General features: G+C 37.6%; 1 protein-coding gene across 6 annotated transcripts in view; it reads left to right on the forward strand.

The window, feature by feature from the left end:
* BLNK (B cell linker) overlaps positions 1–10,578 on the forward strand; it is a 94,276-nt gene extending 83,698 nt beyond the window's left edge. For all 6 annotated transcript variants that reach the window (XM_042818539.1, XM_042818541.1, XM_042818540.1 and 3 more), the window contains 7 exons: positions 638–680; positions 1,220–1,298; positions 1,743–1,774; positions 4,308–4,387; positions 7,471–7,554; positions 8,496–8,651; positions 9,823–10,578. In XM_042818539.1, coding sequence (XP_042674473.1) covers positions 638–680; positions 1,220–1,298; positions 1,743–1,774; positions 4,308–4,387; positions 7,471–7,554; positions 8,496–8,651; positions 9,823–9,942 — 594 coding nt within the window. In that variant the 3' untranslated portion in view covers positions 9,943–10,578. The remainder of the gene's footprint in view (positions 1–637; positions 681–1,219; positions 1,299–1,742; positions 1,775–4,307; positions 4,388–7,470; positions 7,555–8,495; positions 8,652–9,822) is intronic.
* Positions 10,579–14,826: the final 4,248 nt, after the last annotated feature.

Below are 14,826 nucleotides of genomic sequence, written 5' to 3' on the forward strand. Positions count from 1 at the left end.
TATTTCATCTTTATAGAAACATCCCAAAACCTACAGTGGGAAAAAATGAGAGAAACTGTTGAAATTTCCAATTAAATTAAATTGGAAACATGTTTTGAAATTAAGAGTTTATTATCCTTGATTTAAAATAGGAAGGAGGGAAAAAAATGAATGAGAATGCTGAGAGGGATTTTACTGATGGCTGAACTGGCAGTCTGAACTTTAGTAAAGAAAGAGAAAGGGGTTCAGACATCTGTATGTACAGATTAACAAAGATGAAAATATTCAAATTTTGATTCAAAAGTATTTGGGATGAACTCTTCATTTCTGGACTTGAGATTAGAAGGAACTATAAACTATTCATGGGGATAATTTAAAAAGAAGCCTTAAAGCACTCATCTCTGAATTTTTATTCTGTCCATCTATTCATCCCCACAAACTGGGATTCTTTCTAAATCTACTTCACAAAACTCCAAGCTGCATTGCCATACAGCCTGAGGCTCTTCTCAGAATGGCCATGCCCCTCTATCTTGATCCCCACAGGACACCATCAGTTCTAAATGTAGACTAGTTAACAACAACTATAAAAAGATATTTGCTGTATAAGTGATGCAGTGACATGCCACATAATATTGGAATTCTTTGTGTTTTGTTGCAGAAACCATGCTTGCCTTGCAGAGATACCTTCACTGTAAATGAAGGTAAATTTTTTCTACTACTTTAGAAAAGTTGACATTATCAAAATTATTTATTTTGCTTTTTAGAAACAAACAACATCACATCCAATTTATCCTCGTTACTTTAGGAGAGGTTGGTTTTAGCAGTTTAGAACTGGATCTGGCCAGCCTTAGTTGAACTGAGTATCATTGTTCTCTAAAAGAAGCCACAATAAAACTTCTGAGGTTACTGGCAGCGTAAGGCACAACATAATGCAGCAGCAATGTGCCATATAGTCCTCAAAGTGGAGATGTGGGAAGGGAGGGGAAGCATGAGCACATCATTCTGAGCTCAGCAAGGAGCACCTCATGCAGAGATGGCTCCTGGCAAGAGCCAGTCCCTCACACAGGCAGAAAATATCTGTGCCAGGCAGCAGCACCTCGAGGCGAAAGCTCAGCTGGGCCCGTTGCCTGACACAGGGTAACTGCAGCCCCACTGCTGCACCTCATCTACTGAGACTGCCTTACTTTGGACAATGTTTCTAAAGAAATGCTGACTCTGATTTGTCTTTTTCAAACTACAGAGAAACCTACAGCAGCAGAACGACGACGAGGTTCCGGCCTTGAGTTCCCACTTCCACCTCTTCCGAGTGGTACCTCAAAGTAAAAGCCTTTTCCATCATCTTCTGAATATTTCAGTGCACCAACTCCTTTTTGTCAGTCTGAACACAGATGGGGAAAACTCAAAGGAGAGCCTTCTTTTTCTTTATAACCTTCTTGTTTTTTAAAACTCAAATTTCTTGAAAACTCCCAGCAGCAAAAAAAAATCAAATGTGGCAAATGCATCAAAACACTGTAACTGCCACCAAAAATCAGGGAAAGCTATAACCTCTGATTAAGCAATAGAGGTTTAAATCAGATGTTAAATTACTGATAGTCAATACTAGTGGGAGATGAGTTCTAAAATACCTGAATTTGGGTCTTATCTCTCAATGGACAAAGGTGAGCTGGAACACATTCTACCATTGCTAGCTTCATATAGGCAATTTTAATACTTTCAGAGAAAGGTTTCCCTCAGACCTTTTGTAATTTCTCTGTTTATTTCAGGTCTTCGCTCCAAAAGCCCTTAGTTCTGCCAAGTAAGTATTGTTCAGATTGTGAATTAATATGTGATTGATATATAACTTCCAGTTAATCTTTGAATTATTTCAAGATATTCATTGGTTCAGAATTAACATTTGTCTCTGTAATGCATACAAAGTAGAGATCAGGTATAGTTCAGCTAGTAAAATTGAGGGACTCTTTCAGTTGTTATGCAAATTACTGGAGATTGGGTGCCTTGCTCCCATTTGTTAGCACTGAAAATTTCTACTAAGGGCAGATGGGTTGGTTCCTACCATAAGATTCTATCCATCTTTCTTGCCATAATGGTTCATGTTTGTGCAACAGTCTGATGCCCTTGAGGATTGTCTGTTTCTGTCACACGACTGATATGCTTGAACATGTAGCATAAATTCTTAAAGAGTAACTGTATTTTTTTTTAAAGTCATTTGGTACTAAATGATGCTCTAATTAGCAACATGTCTTTAACATGCTCTTGGTGCTTATTTGGATCCTAACCTTTATCACAGACAACTGGGCCCAACAGCCAATGCCCCTTCAGCATTCCCTGCCATATCTTCCTCATCATCATACCAGCCTTGTGCTAACTTTTATTCTCTTTATTGAAAGTACTGATTCCCCATATGGCACATCATCAAATGTTCTTCTTAAGTCCAGAGTGAATAGAGTGAGATATTTTCCTTTTTGTAAAGTCCATTATTTTATGAAAGAGCTTTAACACTTATCTTCTAGAGTAAATTTCAGATTTTTTCCTGCTAATTGGACCCTTACCTCCACAACTTCAAATACTCTTTGCTTCAAGTTCTCTTCCAGGGCTCTGTGCTCTTTTCAGTTAAGACAAAAAGGCTTATAGTTGCTCGGGCCACTTCCTCCACTTGAAGCATAGCAATTATGTTTGGTATTTGAATCGTGAAGTACCACTCTGACTTGAAATTGATTTAAAGTTATTGTTACTAGCCCTGTAATTTCATGTGCCAGTTCTTCAGAGTTCAGGGATAAGGACTGTTATTCCCACCAGTTCAATTGTACTAATCTGTATGAGTTTTGCTTCCAATTTGGTTGTGGAATCCTCCATTTCTATACCAGAACTCCTATTGACTTAGGACCTACAGTATCTTTTAAAATCAGTAAAATTCTTACTGAAGACAGCCTCATTTTCTTTCTTTCTTTCTTTTTTAAACAGCTAAGGAATTCCTAATTTTTTCTTGTAAAGTCTAATCAGCCTGACTCCTGACCACTCAATAATATTCATACAGTGAATTTTTCAGTTACAGCTTTTGTAGTTGGTCAGTCAAAATTTAACAAAAAAAAAAAAAATTCTTGAGGAGCTTTTTTCAAGTGATTATTCATTCACTGAGAGCTATTGCTGTTCCTCCCCACTTAGAGTGCAACTTCCAGATAGTTGCACCTTTACTATAAAAAAAAAAATTCAAAAGCTATGTCATACACCTTTCAGCTTTCCAAACCAACTTTTTTTTGAGTCACAGCACGACCATTGCAATGAGGTCTGCCATAATGCTGCTTTCTGAAACCAAAATCTAGATCAGAATTCTATAAGTGAAGATTAGATTAAGCAGTCTGCAAAATATTACGGCCAGAAGCAGGAAAGTGCTTACAACCTTAGTCACATTTTTTCCCCAGTGAAATGAACAGGATACAAACCTCTCATTATGGCAGAATATTTTCTACAGTTATCTTCTCTAGCACAATAATCTGTATCTGTATGTATCTGTGATCAGAAGCGCCAAGTTGGACTCCGATCCTTATGAGTCCCTTCTGACTCAGGATATTCTATGAGAACCATTACTGTCTTTGGCCAAGATTTATTTAGTCAGAACAATTATCTATACTTACTTTCCATTTCTCTATCGAGTCATTAATATGCAACAGTACTCAACCACTTTCCTTGCAATTTCTTGAATTCTTTAATTCTTCAATGCCTGTATTTCAGCCATAACAACTATTTTCTACTCTGCTTTTCCACTGCAATTTTAATTGAGCTTCATAATCTTTCCTACCAGTTCTGCTTCTCTGTTTTGCTGTTTAGGTTCCTTGCGCACATGTACAAACATGTAACTTGGATTAAATGAGTGAAAAAATATCTGAGCTACATTAGTTTTGCTGATTCCCTCACCATGTGACTGCCTCTTACCTTGCACTGAGTGCTTTTTGTACTTTCTGCCTTTTCTTTGTCTTTTGCTATAGAATCATAGGGTAAAAACTATACTCCATACTTGTTTACTTATTTTCTTTTCTTTTTTTTTTTTTTTTATAGTCATTTTTCTTGCATGTTAAATCTAACTCTGGTTATTAACCAAGTCATTTCCAAACTATTTCTCTCTCTGGAAGGGAAGGAAGGACTCCTCCTGTAAGCAGGCAGGTGTCCCGGGCACCAGCACTGAGCCCATGTATTTACAGTATGTAGTTTTCCTGAATAATACCAAAGGTCAAACTTTTCCAGATCTCTGATAGGCCTTGTGATATACCAATTTCTTACAGGAAAATGAAACATACTTTGAAAAATTACCTATATTGTTCTCTCTTTTGCAGAGGTGCCAGAAGTCCCAAGCCGTGCTCTGGGTACTTCCCCTCACAGCAGCATTTCATCCATTTCAATTACTGCAGACCAGGTATAACATCAGCTAAGTTCATGGTACAGAAATCTTATTGTTCACTTTAAAATAGCATTTCCACCCCTCTCTAAAAATCATGCTCCTCTGCTGGTAATATTCATGTTATTGTTTGCAATGAAGATTTTTATGTGGCACAAATCATCTAAATGTTTGCTTAAGGTCAAAAATGCTTAGAACATATAGCAAAGGAGAGCTTCAACAAACCATGAAAAAATGTGTAAATGGCATTATACCAAACCTTGGTTTTGTACCACTCATTTTAAACAAATCCTGAAAAGCTAACAAGCTTTTCAGGTCATCCAGACTTTGCAGTCCATAATCTGACACCATTTGAAACAAGAAAATCTTTGACTAATGTACTTAGATCTAGATGGCTATGATGAGCTTCTATTTTCCTATTTTCTAATGTATAGCTGTACATACTGAGTTCTGAAATAATTATGCAACCAAGACATCTGCAGCTATTAGCTGCTTTTTGTTGCAACGTTAAGCTTTGAGTGATCTAAGCAAACGCAAAGTTAGTTCCATGTCAGTGCTATTCCCTTCACTCACATTTTGGAGGAATGGAAACTACAAAATGCATGAAGCCATTCTCATTAGTCCAGTAGTCACAAGCAAGTAAAAATAGTTCTGCTGATTGCAAAACAAAGGCTCTATTGTGCAGAGCCAATAACATTAAGTGTTCTAAAGTCTGACATGACAATGATAATACAACAGTGAGGAACACAAAGAACTTGAACTTCTGGAACAATTTTAACTATGTCATACTGGAAATTTATTACAAAAATCACTTTCAAAAAAACAATCCAACAGACACTAAAACAGCTTGTAGCAATTATGCTTTCATATAACAGCCTTGGGCAAAACCACAGTTTAATAAAACGTTCATTTTATTTTTTTTTTAAATTAACTGTTGAAGTTAGTGGTGTTTTCCCACCAATTATGTATAATGGAGCTGTAGCATACCTTACAGTATAGGTGCTTATGGACTTGACTTTTGCCCCAAAGGTTCATTATTTATTTGGTTCCCATCCAAACTTTGGTGGCGGGGCTCTGTGGACAGATTATAGCCCATAGAGAGGGCTGGGAAGGAAGGTTTTGGAGCAGCTGACTTTCTTGTTCTACTGAACAAAGATTGGTTTGCTGCAGCCATTCCTTAAGTGGCTGAGTACTTTACATACTTGCAATTCTTTTCTTTGTCTTTTTACAATTAATAGTATGACTGGAAAAATACATGGAAGAATCTTGGAGATAGAGTTACATGTTATGGCTCAAGCCAACCTACAAATTTAGTGCAGTGCCCACAACCGGGAGTCTCTGCTCCTCTCCTCCATCTCCCCTCCCAGCCATGTGCTTCTCTGGTGTTCTGAACCTGCATGAAGCTGAGCCAAGTTAAACTCACAGAAAAACAACACACACACACACACACACACACACGCATACACACACACAAAGGCAAAACACAAAAAGGCGGGGTTTTTTGCAGCAAGGAAACAGCCATAACATGCAAATTCATCTCTTTTTTTTTTTTTTTTTTTCTACTGATGTGACGGATTGCTTTCATAAAGCTTCCATGAAAATGAATTTTATTATTAACTTTGTTACTGTAAAGTTGGAGCAAAAGCATTCAAATGACTCTGAAGGTTAATACTCGGAAGTATTGATTATGAAATACTCTCAGCATTATTTCTATAGCCTTCCACACTCTTAAGTCAGATTTGGCATCAAAATTCTTAGCACGAGCTCACTTTTTGTGATTGCTGGTTTGATAACCTGTTACTTCATCTTCTAGCCATTGGAACCTGATAATGCATAGGTCCTGTGCTGCTTCTAATTCCTTATTCTCGTCTTTCCCCAGGTCTTTCCACACCTCTCCAAAATCTCCATACCTTTTCTTAAACAGCACTTCTGTTCACAAACTTACATGCAATCCTGCATCTTTGAATTACCCCTGCTTCTCTTATTCAAATCATAATCTTGTTTCACACTCCCAACTGCCCTCCCCTCCTCACATTTCTTCATCTGTACATTTCCTTTGCAAAGAAAGCTTTTATCTTCTAAACCAGAATCCACCTACCCATAGGGTGCCAATAATCCTACCTTGTATCTTAACGTCTGCACCCATGTTCCCATCCATGAAGTCCTTTGGCCTGTGTCTTTCCCTAGAAGAAAAGGTTCTGGTTAGGTTCTGTTGCTGTACAGAGTACTGCCAAGCATTGAATAGACTGGAGAGGAGAGTGATGTTGGTGAGGTGTTCACAGGGAACACTACATATAAATAGGGTTCCCAATAATTTAGTTAAAATACAAGCCACTCTTTATTCTGTCACGGATGTAATCCTTCCCTATGGGAAACAGATGGTGTTTTACGCCTTTTATTCAAGAGCTCTGTTTTAAATGCAAAGATATGTTCAGACTCAGTGAACAGGGAACCTGAACTGAGCCCACATCTCATGTCTCAGGTGCTGTATAAGTAAGGAGATGCATTAATTTTATTTTTTTGTAGTACAGCATACATTTTTGTGCTCATTTAATAACATTAGAAAGCCAGAGATGCACTTCTCCTACCTCCATGTTATCCAGATGCAGGCAATGCTGACCATGTTCACAGACAACCTTACATATATGGGAAGTTCATTCCCAAAGTTAGACACCTACCTACTCTGGATATCGTACGGGCTAGGCCACAGCCAAGCAACATCTAAATTGTTCAGGGACAAGCTATTCAACCACAAGCACTGAATGCCATTTTAAATTCTACTAGAATATCTTAATGCTTTAAAAATGCCAAACTGCGCTCCAGCCAAACCTGCAGAATCTTCTCAGGGTTTATTCTGGTGCACGAGACTTCTATTAGATGTTACCACTGTTTAACACGCTAATTTTCCTTTGTTCTTCCTCTGGTCAATAAAAATGGTCAGTTCCTGGTAAAGAATGTTCTGAATTCTGTGTTTCTTAAACAATTTTGCATCTGAATTCTTCTCAGCCATTACTACTGAATAGTAACACTCCCACAGGCCAAATTCTTTATTATTATTGTTATTATTTTGCAGGTGAGACTCACTCTCTCATTCTTTCTAGGATGCTGGTGTTCATAGTAAAGCATGGTATGCTGCAACCTGTGATCGGAAAACAGCAGAAGATGCACTGTATCGATCTAACAAGGTAGGTCCCTTTCAAGGAATGTCTGTTTTAGGAATAACTTCAGGTGTTTTAAAATAAAAAATCAAGGCAAGCAGAAGTATTCTAAGAACTTCAGTTGTATGACAAACAGATCAGAATACTCTGCCATGCAAATAGTGTCAACCAGAACATTCGTGTGGTAAAATTTTCACTTGTTATAGAAGCTTAACTGAAGGTGCCTCAGTTTAGTTCAAAGACTGCTGCACTGCAAAGAATGCTGTTACAAATTAAGAGATTTTCCTTGGTTCATGCGCATGCACTAAAACAAGGCAAAGCCCAGTTACTTCTAAATCATCTCTGTGACTATCCAATAGATCGTGTAAAAAGGTTAGTACTTGGAAACACAGATGCTGCAGTGTATTTTGATGTGATAGCACTAAGCATTTTAATTATTTGGAGAATGAGTCCTGCTCTCAACTAGTCTGTCTACAAGGAATTAGTAACATGTAGAGGTGCATCCCTAGCATCACTTGAGTTTTCTTCTCCCTCACTTCACAAAGCAGGATAGAGTACTGGGCTTGTCACCAGCATAGGTTGCTGCCAACTAGTGAGCACTGGGCTACACTGCCAGTAGCTATAGCTCTGGAGAAACACTTCTGCTGTTCCCTTTTCTACCTACTGCCACTGACAGTAACTTCATTTCCTCATAATGAACCAACAGACTGCTGTCACTGCATATTTTTCTTCTCCCTTTCTCTTAACAGGAAGAGAAAGGAGGCAAAGAGCACTCTTAAACCTTTCAAAGCTATTGGTAGACACCAGGAATATATGCTATTTCCTGATGTATGATTTTTTTCTAATGACAGAAAAGGATTTAATGTTATTACAATTAAAAAAAAAAAAAAAAAAAAAAAAAACAATTAAACTTAAAAAAAAAAAAAAAACAACAATTTTTTTAAAAGTTATATATTCTCTTTCTTTAGGATGGATCTTTCCTAATAAGAAAGAGTTCTGGACAGGATTCAAGGCAACCGTACACACTGGTTGTGTTTTATAACAGAAGAGTATACAACATTCCTATACGTTTTATTGAATCAACAAGACAGTATGCATTAGGAAGAGAAAAATGTGGTGAAGAGGTGAGATTTTCTTTTTTTTTTTTTTCCTAACGCTGTTCAGTTATCTATCTTTAATAAGCAAGGATTGAAGTATGTTGCTGTATGACTTGACAGGATTCTTCATGCACTGTGACTGAAGTATACGAAACTAGAGAAAACATCGTTTACATCAGGTCCTGCATGTTAAAAGTAATTAAAACCACAGATAAAGTTGAAAGCATACTCATAACTACTCTGAAAAGTTATCAGGATCAGAACTGCAGTTACTAGATAAATCTTCCAGCTATATCTAGTCACCTTCTACCTAAGACTCTAGTTCTAAAGTTTCTTGGAAAATTATAAAGGGCCACTAACAAAAAGAAAAATAACTGTATTTTTAATTCTATTATCAAATAAAGAATATTTAGATGCAAAAATCACAGAAAATTATTCTAACAGCATAGAGAATTGGAGCTCAAATACCAATAAATCTGTGTGTCATCACCACACAGGAGGGGCTTCTCAGGCATGTGAGAGCACGCTTGCCTCAGCCTAATTATCTGCCTCACAGGCAACAGTTCTTAGGTTACAGAATAACTCAGAAGCCTGGAGTTTATCTGGCCTTTCACAAAGAGTCAAAAATGACCTGAAGGTAAAAAGAAAGATAGTCCTGTTTGAATGGAAACAAAAAGGAATATCAACAGGCCTAGCAGATTCAGGGTGTTAATTCATTGTGGTTGACATTGAAATGGCACAACTAAAACAGCGCTCATCGACAGCCATCTGCACCGTATTACTTCCAGAGAGTCCACTGCTCTTAGTGAGGCAGCCAAATAAAGCAAATCCCAAGCTGCTACACAGTGTGTAGCTTGACAGATTAAGGTTAGCTGTAAGCGGTGTCTGTTTAATATGCTATGTAATAAACTCTATGGTTCAGCTTGTGCAGGCAGCAATCCCCAATCAGTAGGAGCATGAGGTGATGTCAGCCCTGGCTCTATCTTACATTGTCCAAATTTAATCTGTCCGCTATTGGAACTGGGACTGAGAGCAGGACTGGTGCTCTTACCAAAAGGCAAAACATCTCACTCAGTAACAGTCATAGTTCCACTCTCCTCCATGCTGCGAGAAGAGGGACAAAAAATGATTCTATAATTACTGTCAATGTTACAACATTAAAGGATACCACTAATTATTTCTTGTTTTCTCTATCCAGCGTTTTGACAGTGTTGCTGAAATAGTAGAGAATCACCAGCATACCTCCTTGGTTCTAATTGACAGCCAAAACAACACAAAAGACTCAACAAAACTGAAATATATTGTAAGAGTTTCTTAACTGAACTGAAACTGAAATGCTGAGATGAAGACTTTTTAATCATTTGCTTCAACACCCCAAACCGTGTGGATCAGGAGTTTAAAAGAAGAACATCCACAGTGATGGAAAATACTCTTTAACATCTACTGAGCAGTAAGATATGCAGTTCAAGTCCAACTCTGTCTCTTTACAAAAAAAAAGCCTACTTAATACAAGAAACAAAGTGGATACACGGTCATCTGTGACTTCCACCTGTGACAACATGGGTATTGAAAGTCAGGTGAACAGTTGCGTACCACAACCTTGTCCTCTGACTGCTATTTAAAGATGTATTTCCCCTAGGACATTCTCACTTGAAAAGTGAGAATATCCACAGTGGTCTACTTGTTCCATTTGTTAAGATTACCACACATCACTGCTCTCAGTAATTTCTTTGTAAAGTGCACATCCTCAGAAATAAGAGCAGCTGAACTTAATGTACTGCCATGTACAAGCGGGAAATGGGACTGTACTTTACAGGAATAAAGCTTTACAGCAATAAAGCTGTCAATGGTTTAGATTAATGGACATGTTGTCCTTCCTTCAGCTTTACTCTCTCGTTAATATTTTTGTTTGTTTTTTCAAATGTGCAAATAAAGTTAAATATTGTAAAGTCAACTGTGTACAGAAGCACTGCTAAATGAGTTTTCTTAGCATCCTTCTAGTGAAAAAGCATCAACTCACTGTCGTGGATGTCTCTTATATAAATTTTTTTGAGCTCCTTCACAAGCCTCCTGTTGTTACAACAACTGTTTTTACAGCTTTAACACAGATATCTGACTTAATAGCTCTCAATCTTTTGTCTTTATTGTTGGAGGCCCAAACACATTGCCAAACTAAATACCAACTCAATTCTTGCAGAATTAATTTAGAGATAACAACAAAAAAGCCTGATCTATCAGAGTGTTTTACTTCTTGCATTATTGACAGCAGTGTCATTTTCACAAAAGATCAAGTAGTTAAAATGAAATCTATCAATACATAATTGCTCTAGTAAAAAAATTCCTAGCAGTAATGGTTAATTAGTTCCAAAGGTGTTTGATTTCCTTTGACCTGCAAGTTTATCTATCTTACAGATATTTTCCAAAATTGAAACACTGTTGTTGTTTTGTTTGTTTGTTTGTTTTCCAAATTAGGCAGTGTTCTTTAAGTTCACCCACAAGGCATTTGAGGCAAACTTCAGCATGGACTTGCAAGGTCTTAAAGTCACTTACACAGAGAGCATTATGCAGCTGGTTCTCTGAAGCTTTGAGCAACACCTTCACGTAATGCACCAATCATCTAGAAATAACTGCTTCCTAATATGGTGATGTGCAGCACCTGGCTGTTTATGCTCTTTTGCAACACAGATAATACTTATTCCATCTGTGATGCAAATGAGAGCCCAGCAGGTAAGAAACTATGCATAGACTTTTCACAGGTCTGCTTGCTATAGGACACTTACTTTACAGTCTTACATACACATTGTGTTCAGTACATTGCTCAGGTGACAGTAATTAAACCAGTATAACTAGTATAATGTTTAAAACATTTAAGACTGTGAAGTCTAGATCTCAGAATTAACAAAAGACAAACATTGGTCTCTGCAAGCTTAATTTACTCCTTGTAGGTGTTTACTCTGGGAGCATTTAATGACAATGGAAAATACTCTGTGGAAAAGCACTCTTTCAGTATTTAACTTTGTGTTCAGGGGGAGTCCTTGCCTTACTCATTCATCTACTGCACATTATTTACACTGTTCTTAACACACCAGTTTGTTTCTTGTTCTATCTATATAACGCTCCTCCAAAAGGAGGCTCCAAAAGTGCTTACATTCTTCCTACACTTCTTTCTGATTATAAGGTGTAACATCACCATCATTCTAGAAAGGAGGAAAAAAAGGATATAAAAAAAATGGAACGATAGGCTTCCTTTTGAGAGAGCAAATGCCAGATTTTTCAGGGTAATTGGTGATACTGAGACCCTCCTATACTCAAAGCAATGCTCCTACTGCCAGTGAGCTCCAAGCACTACTTCATAATTTTGTGGATGATTAATAATAAAAAATGTGCTATGGATAAACATTCAACTCTACATTCATCTGCAAACTCTTATTTATTCCTAGCCATTTTCTACGCTGTTATGGGGGTAACTTACACTTTCAGCAACAAGATGAGGCAGGGAGTAAGAAGGCAACATCGTCTTCCACAGAGTAACTGATGATGAAGTTTGCTATGTTAAAAATTCTAGTGATACGGACTCAGCAGTCACTGCTGAATCTTGAAAGTGGCAGCTCACGTGAAATCCTGCCCCAGAAAACTTCCCCTACAGCTGGTGAAGTACCCACAGCTGCCAATAGTTAGAGTTGGCAGGTGTTTCATCAGGTAGCAGGTGTTAGCCTGACTTCTGACAGACGCAGCAACAAACTTCTCTCCATCTTTGATATGACTACATCATTTTTCTTCCAAACAATTGACGTCATGTGACTAGCAAAGAAACAAAGGAAAAGTTAAAAGTGGTGAATGCCTACCTGATACAGAGAGCATACAGAATACTGCAAATTATTCCTATCAGTGTTGTTCCACGAAAGGAGCACTTGCATCCTCCAAATTCCAAATGTTCAGACATGCAACTTACAAAACTATATTCTTCCTTCAATTTAAAACACCAGCAGCAGGCACAGATTCTTAGGAAGTGTCGTTAAAATAATAAAAATAAGACATCTCACATGACAACAGCCCCAGAACAATACCGAACTTAAGTTTTTTGTTAAAACATTGAAATTTCTGAAGGAGAGTAGCCATGATCTGCTAATGAGCACACATCTTGCAAAGAATACACAAGCGACTAGACTTCAGGCCAAATATATATTTACAAAGTATTTCCTCAGAGGGAAAAACACTGACCTTGCACTTGGATTCATTTATATGTTTCAAAATTCATTACCCAAGTTAAGGCTTTTTTATTTTGATATATGTTGCAATCAAAACATTTTAAGACAGCTTGTAAAGTCAAGCAGCAAAAAGCAGCACTCTTCAAATCAGGTTACTTGCAACCTTAATTGTGTAAAACAGACATACACAGTAAATATTGTTTACTACTTTACCATGTGGATTTATGCATTTTATTTGGTTCCTGTATGGTACTTCAGGATACATCACAGTTGTGTAAGAAAGTAATGTTGCTTGTAGGACATTTGTAGGATACCTTTCCCATTTAATGAAGATAATGTGGAAACAAATACCACAGGAATCAGCCAGCTGAAAGGTAGCTTCGTATTATTAAGGCAGTTAAACATGTTTTTGGAGAAGCTACTGCTGCATCATCCAGTGCAATACTCAAATTGCTTAAGCCAATTTTCTGCTGATGATCTTTGTGATCATAATTTCATGGAAGCCTAACTTGAGATTCCTTGAAATCAGATCTGCAAAAGTACCAAACTTTTAGGACCTCAAATGAAGAATTATAGAAAAAGTCATAAAAGAGAAAGGGCTCTATATTCAGAACACTTGGGCAACATGCATTAAATTATGCAAAGACTTAACTAAGAGTAGGGAAACAAAATATTAATCACAATTCTCTGCAACAAATGAGATGGATGGCCATGGATAAAGTGACACATGACAATGAATTAAGATTGCAAAAAGCAACCTTATTTCAGCATTTTTAACATCACAGTATTCTTTTTCATGATATTGTTTAAGGTTCTGCGGAAAAACAAAATCCAATCACAGTTGTCACTCTCGTGATTAATCAATATAAACAACCCTCTAATTGTAGAACAGAATTTCTATCTCAGTGTTATGCAACTATTAACAAAAACTGCTTACCCTTGGTGAAATTGCAGTGAATGCATTTTAGAAACAAACTTCATTGATATTTCTCCCAGAAAGGCAATGGCAAAGCTCAGAATTCAGGGGTTCAGTGTGAAGGCTCTCCTATAGGAGAACAAGCTGAAGCAGCTAGAAGGTCCTTCTTACCTTCTTTTTTGTGTTTTCCTACTGGTGTTTATTTCTAACACACTTTAACAACAGTAAAACAGATTTCTAAAAGCTCCTTGCCAAATTCACATCAGAACTCAAGCCCACCACTGTAAAACAAGTCCACTTTGATACAGGAAACACACCAACTGCACCCAACCCACGCAGTCTCATGTACTTCAGCTGACTCCCATATAAATCTCACTAGCTACAAAGCTAGAGTGGATCTTCCTGCCAACACACAGCAAGAATCTATCTACTGAAGTAATTCTTTCAAAAAATCTAACTCTGCTGCCAGTGACATCCCTAAGAGACTTGTCATTGTTTCAGCGGTAGCACAATCAGTCTTGACTTTTACCTTAACAGCCACTGAAAACTGCAATTGCACTTGCATACAACCTAAAGCCTCCGTGATCCAGGCCTCTCCAAGACCAATAACTGTCAATGTTGACAGTTTTTCCATCAATACTTTGGGAAGCTGACTTACACATACAACACGTAACCTTGCATCCCTTGGGCAGAATTTTGTGACTATGCTATCACTGCTGTTCTGCACAGCACTCAGTCACGCAGCCAAAACAACCACTGCCAATTCCATTTGCCTGCTGACAGTCATAAAGCTGGCTTTAATTAAACACTGCCTGTATTCTTCAAAAAGGGAAAATCTGGACCACATTGGATAAATAAAAGTACCTTCCGTAGCATGTTTAGTTCAATGTCAACGTTTAGTTCATCGCTCTGAACAGCCTCAAAATCATCCACCTGACCTTGCAGATGTTACCTGTAAGAGTTACTCTAGCTTTTCCTTGGTCATGTCCTACGGGCTTCATGATGAGGCACACCATCACATATAAGGGAAGCTGGGAATTGTAAACTGCTCCATCTCTGAACTAAACTGCTTGAAAAG

The sequence above is a fragment of the Centrocercus urophasianus genome, unplaced genomic scaffold, assembly GCF_019232065.1.
Source record: "Centrocercus urophasianus isolate 14NV4802_14NV808 unplaced genomic scaffold, USGS_Curo_1.0 seq_17, whole genome shotgun sequence".
NCBI lineage: Eukaryota > Metazoa > Chordata > Aves > Galliformes > Phasianidae > Centrocercus > Centrocercus urophasianus.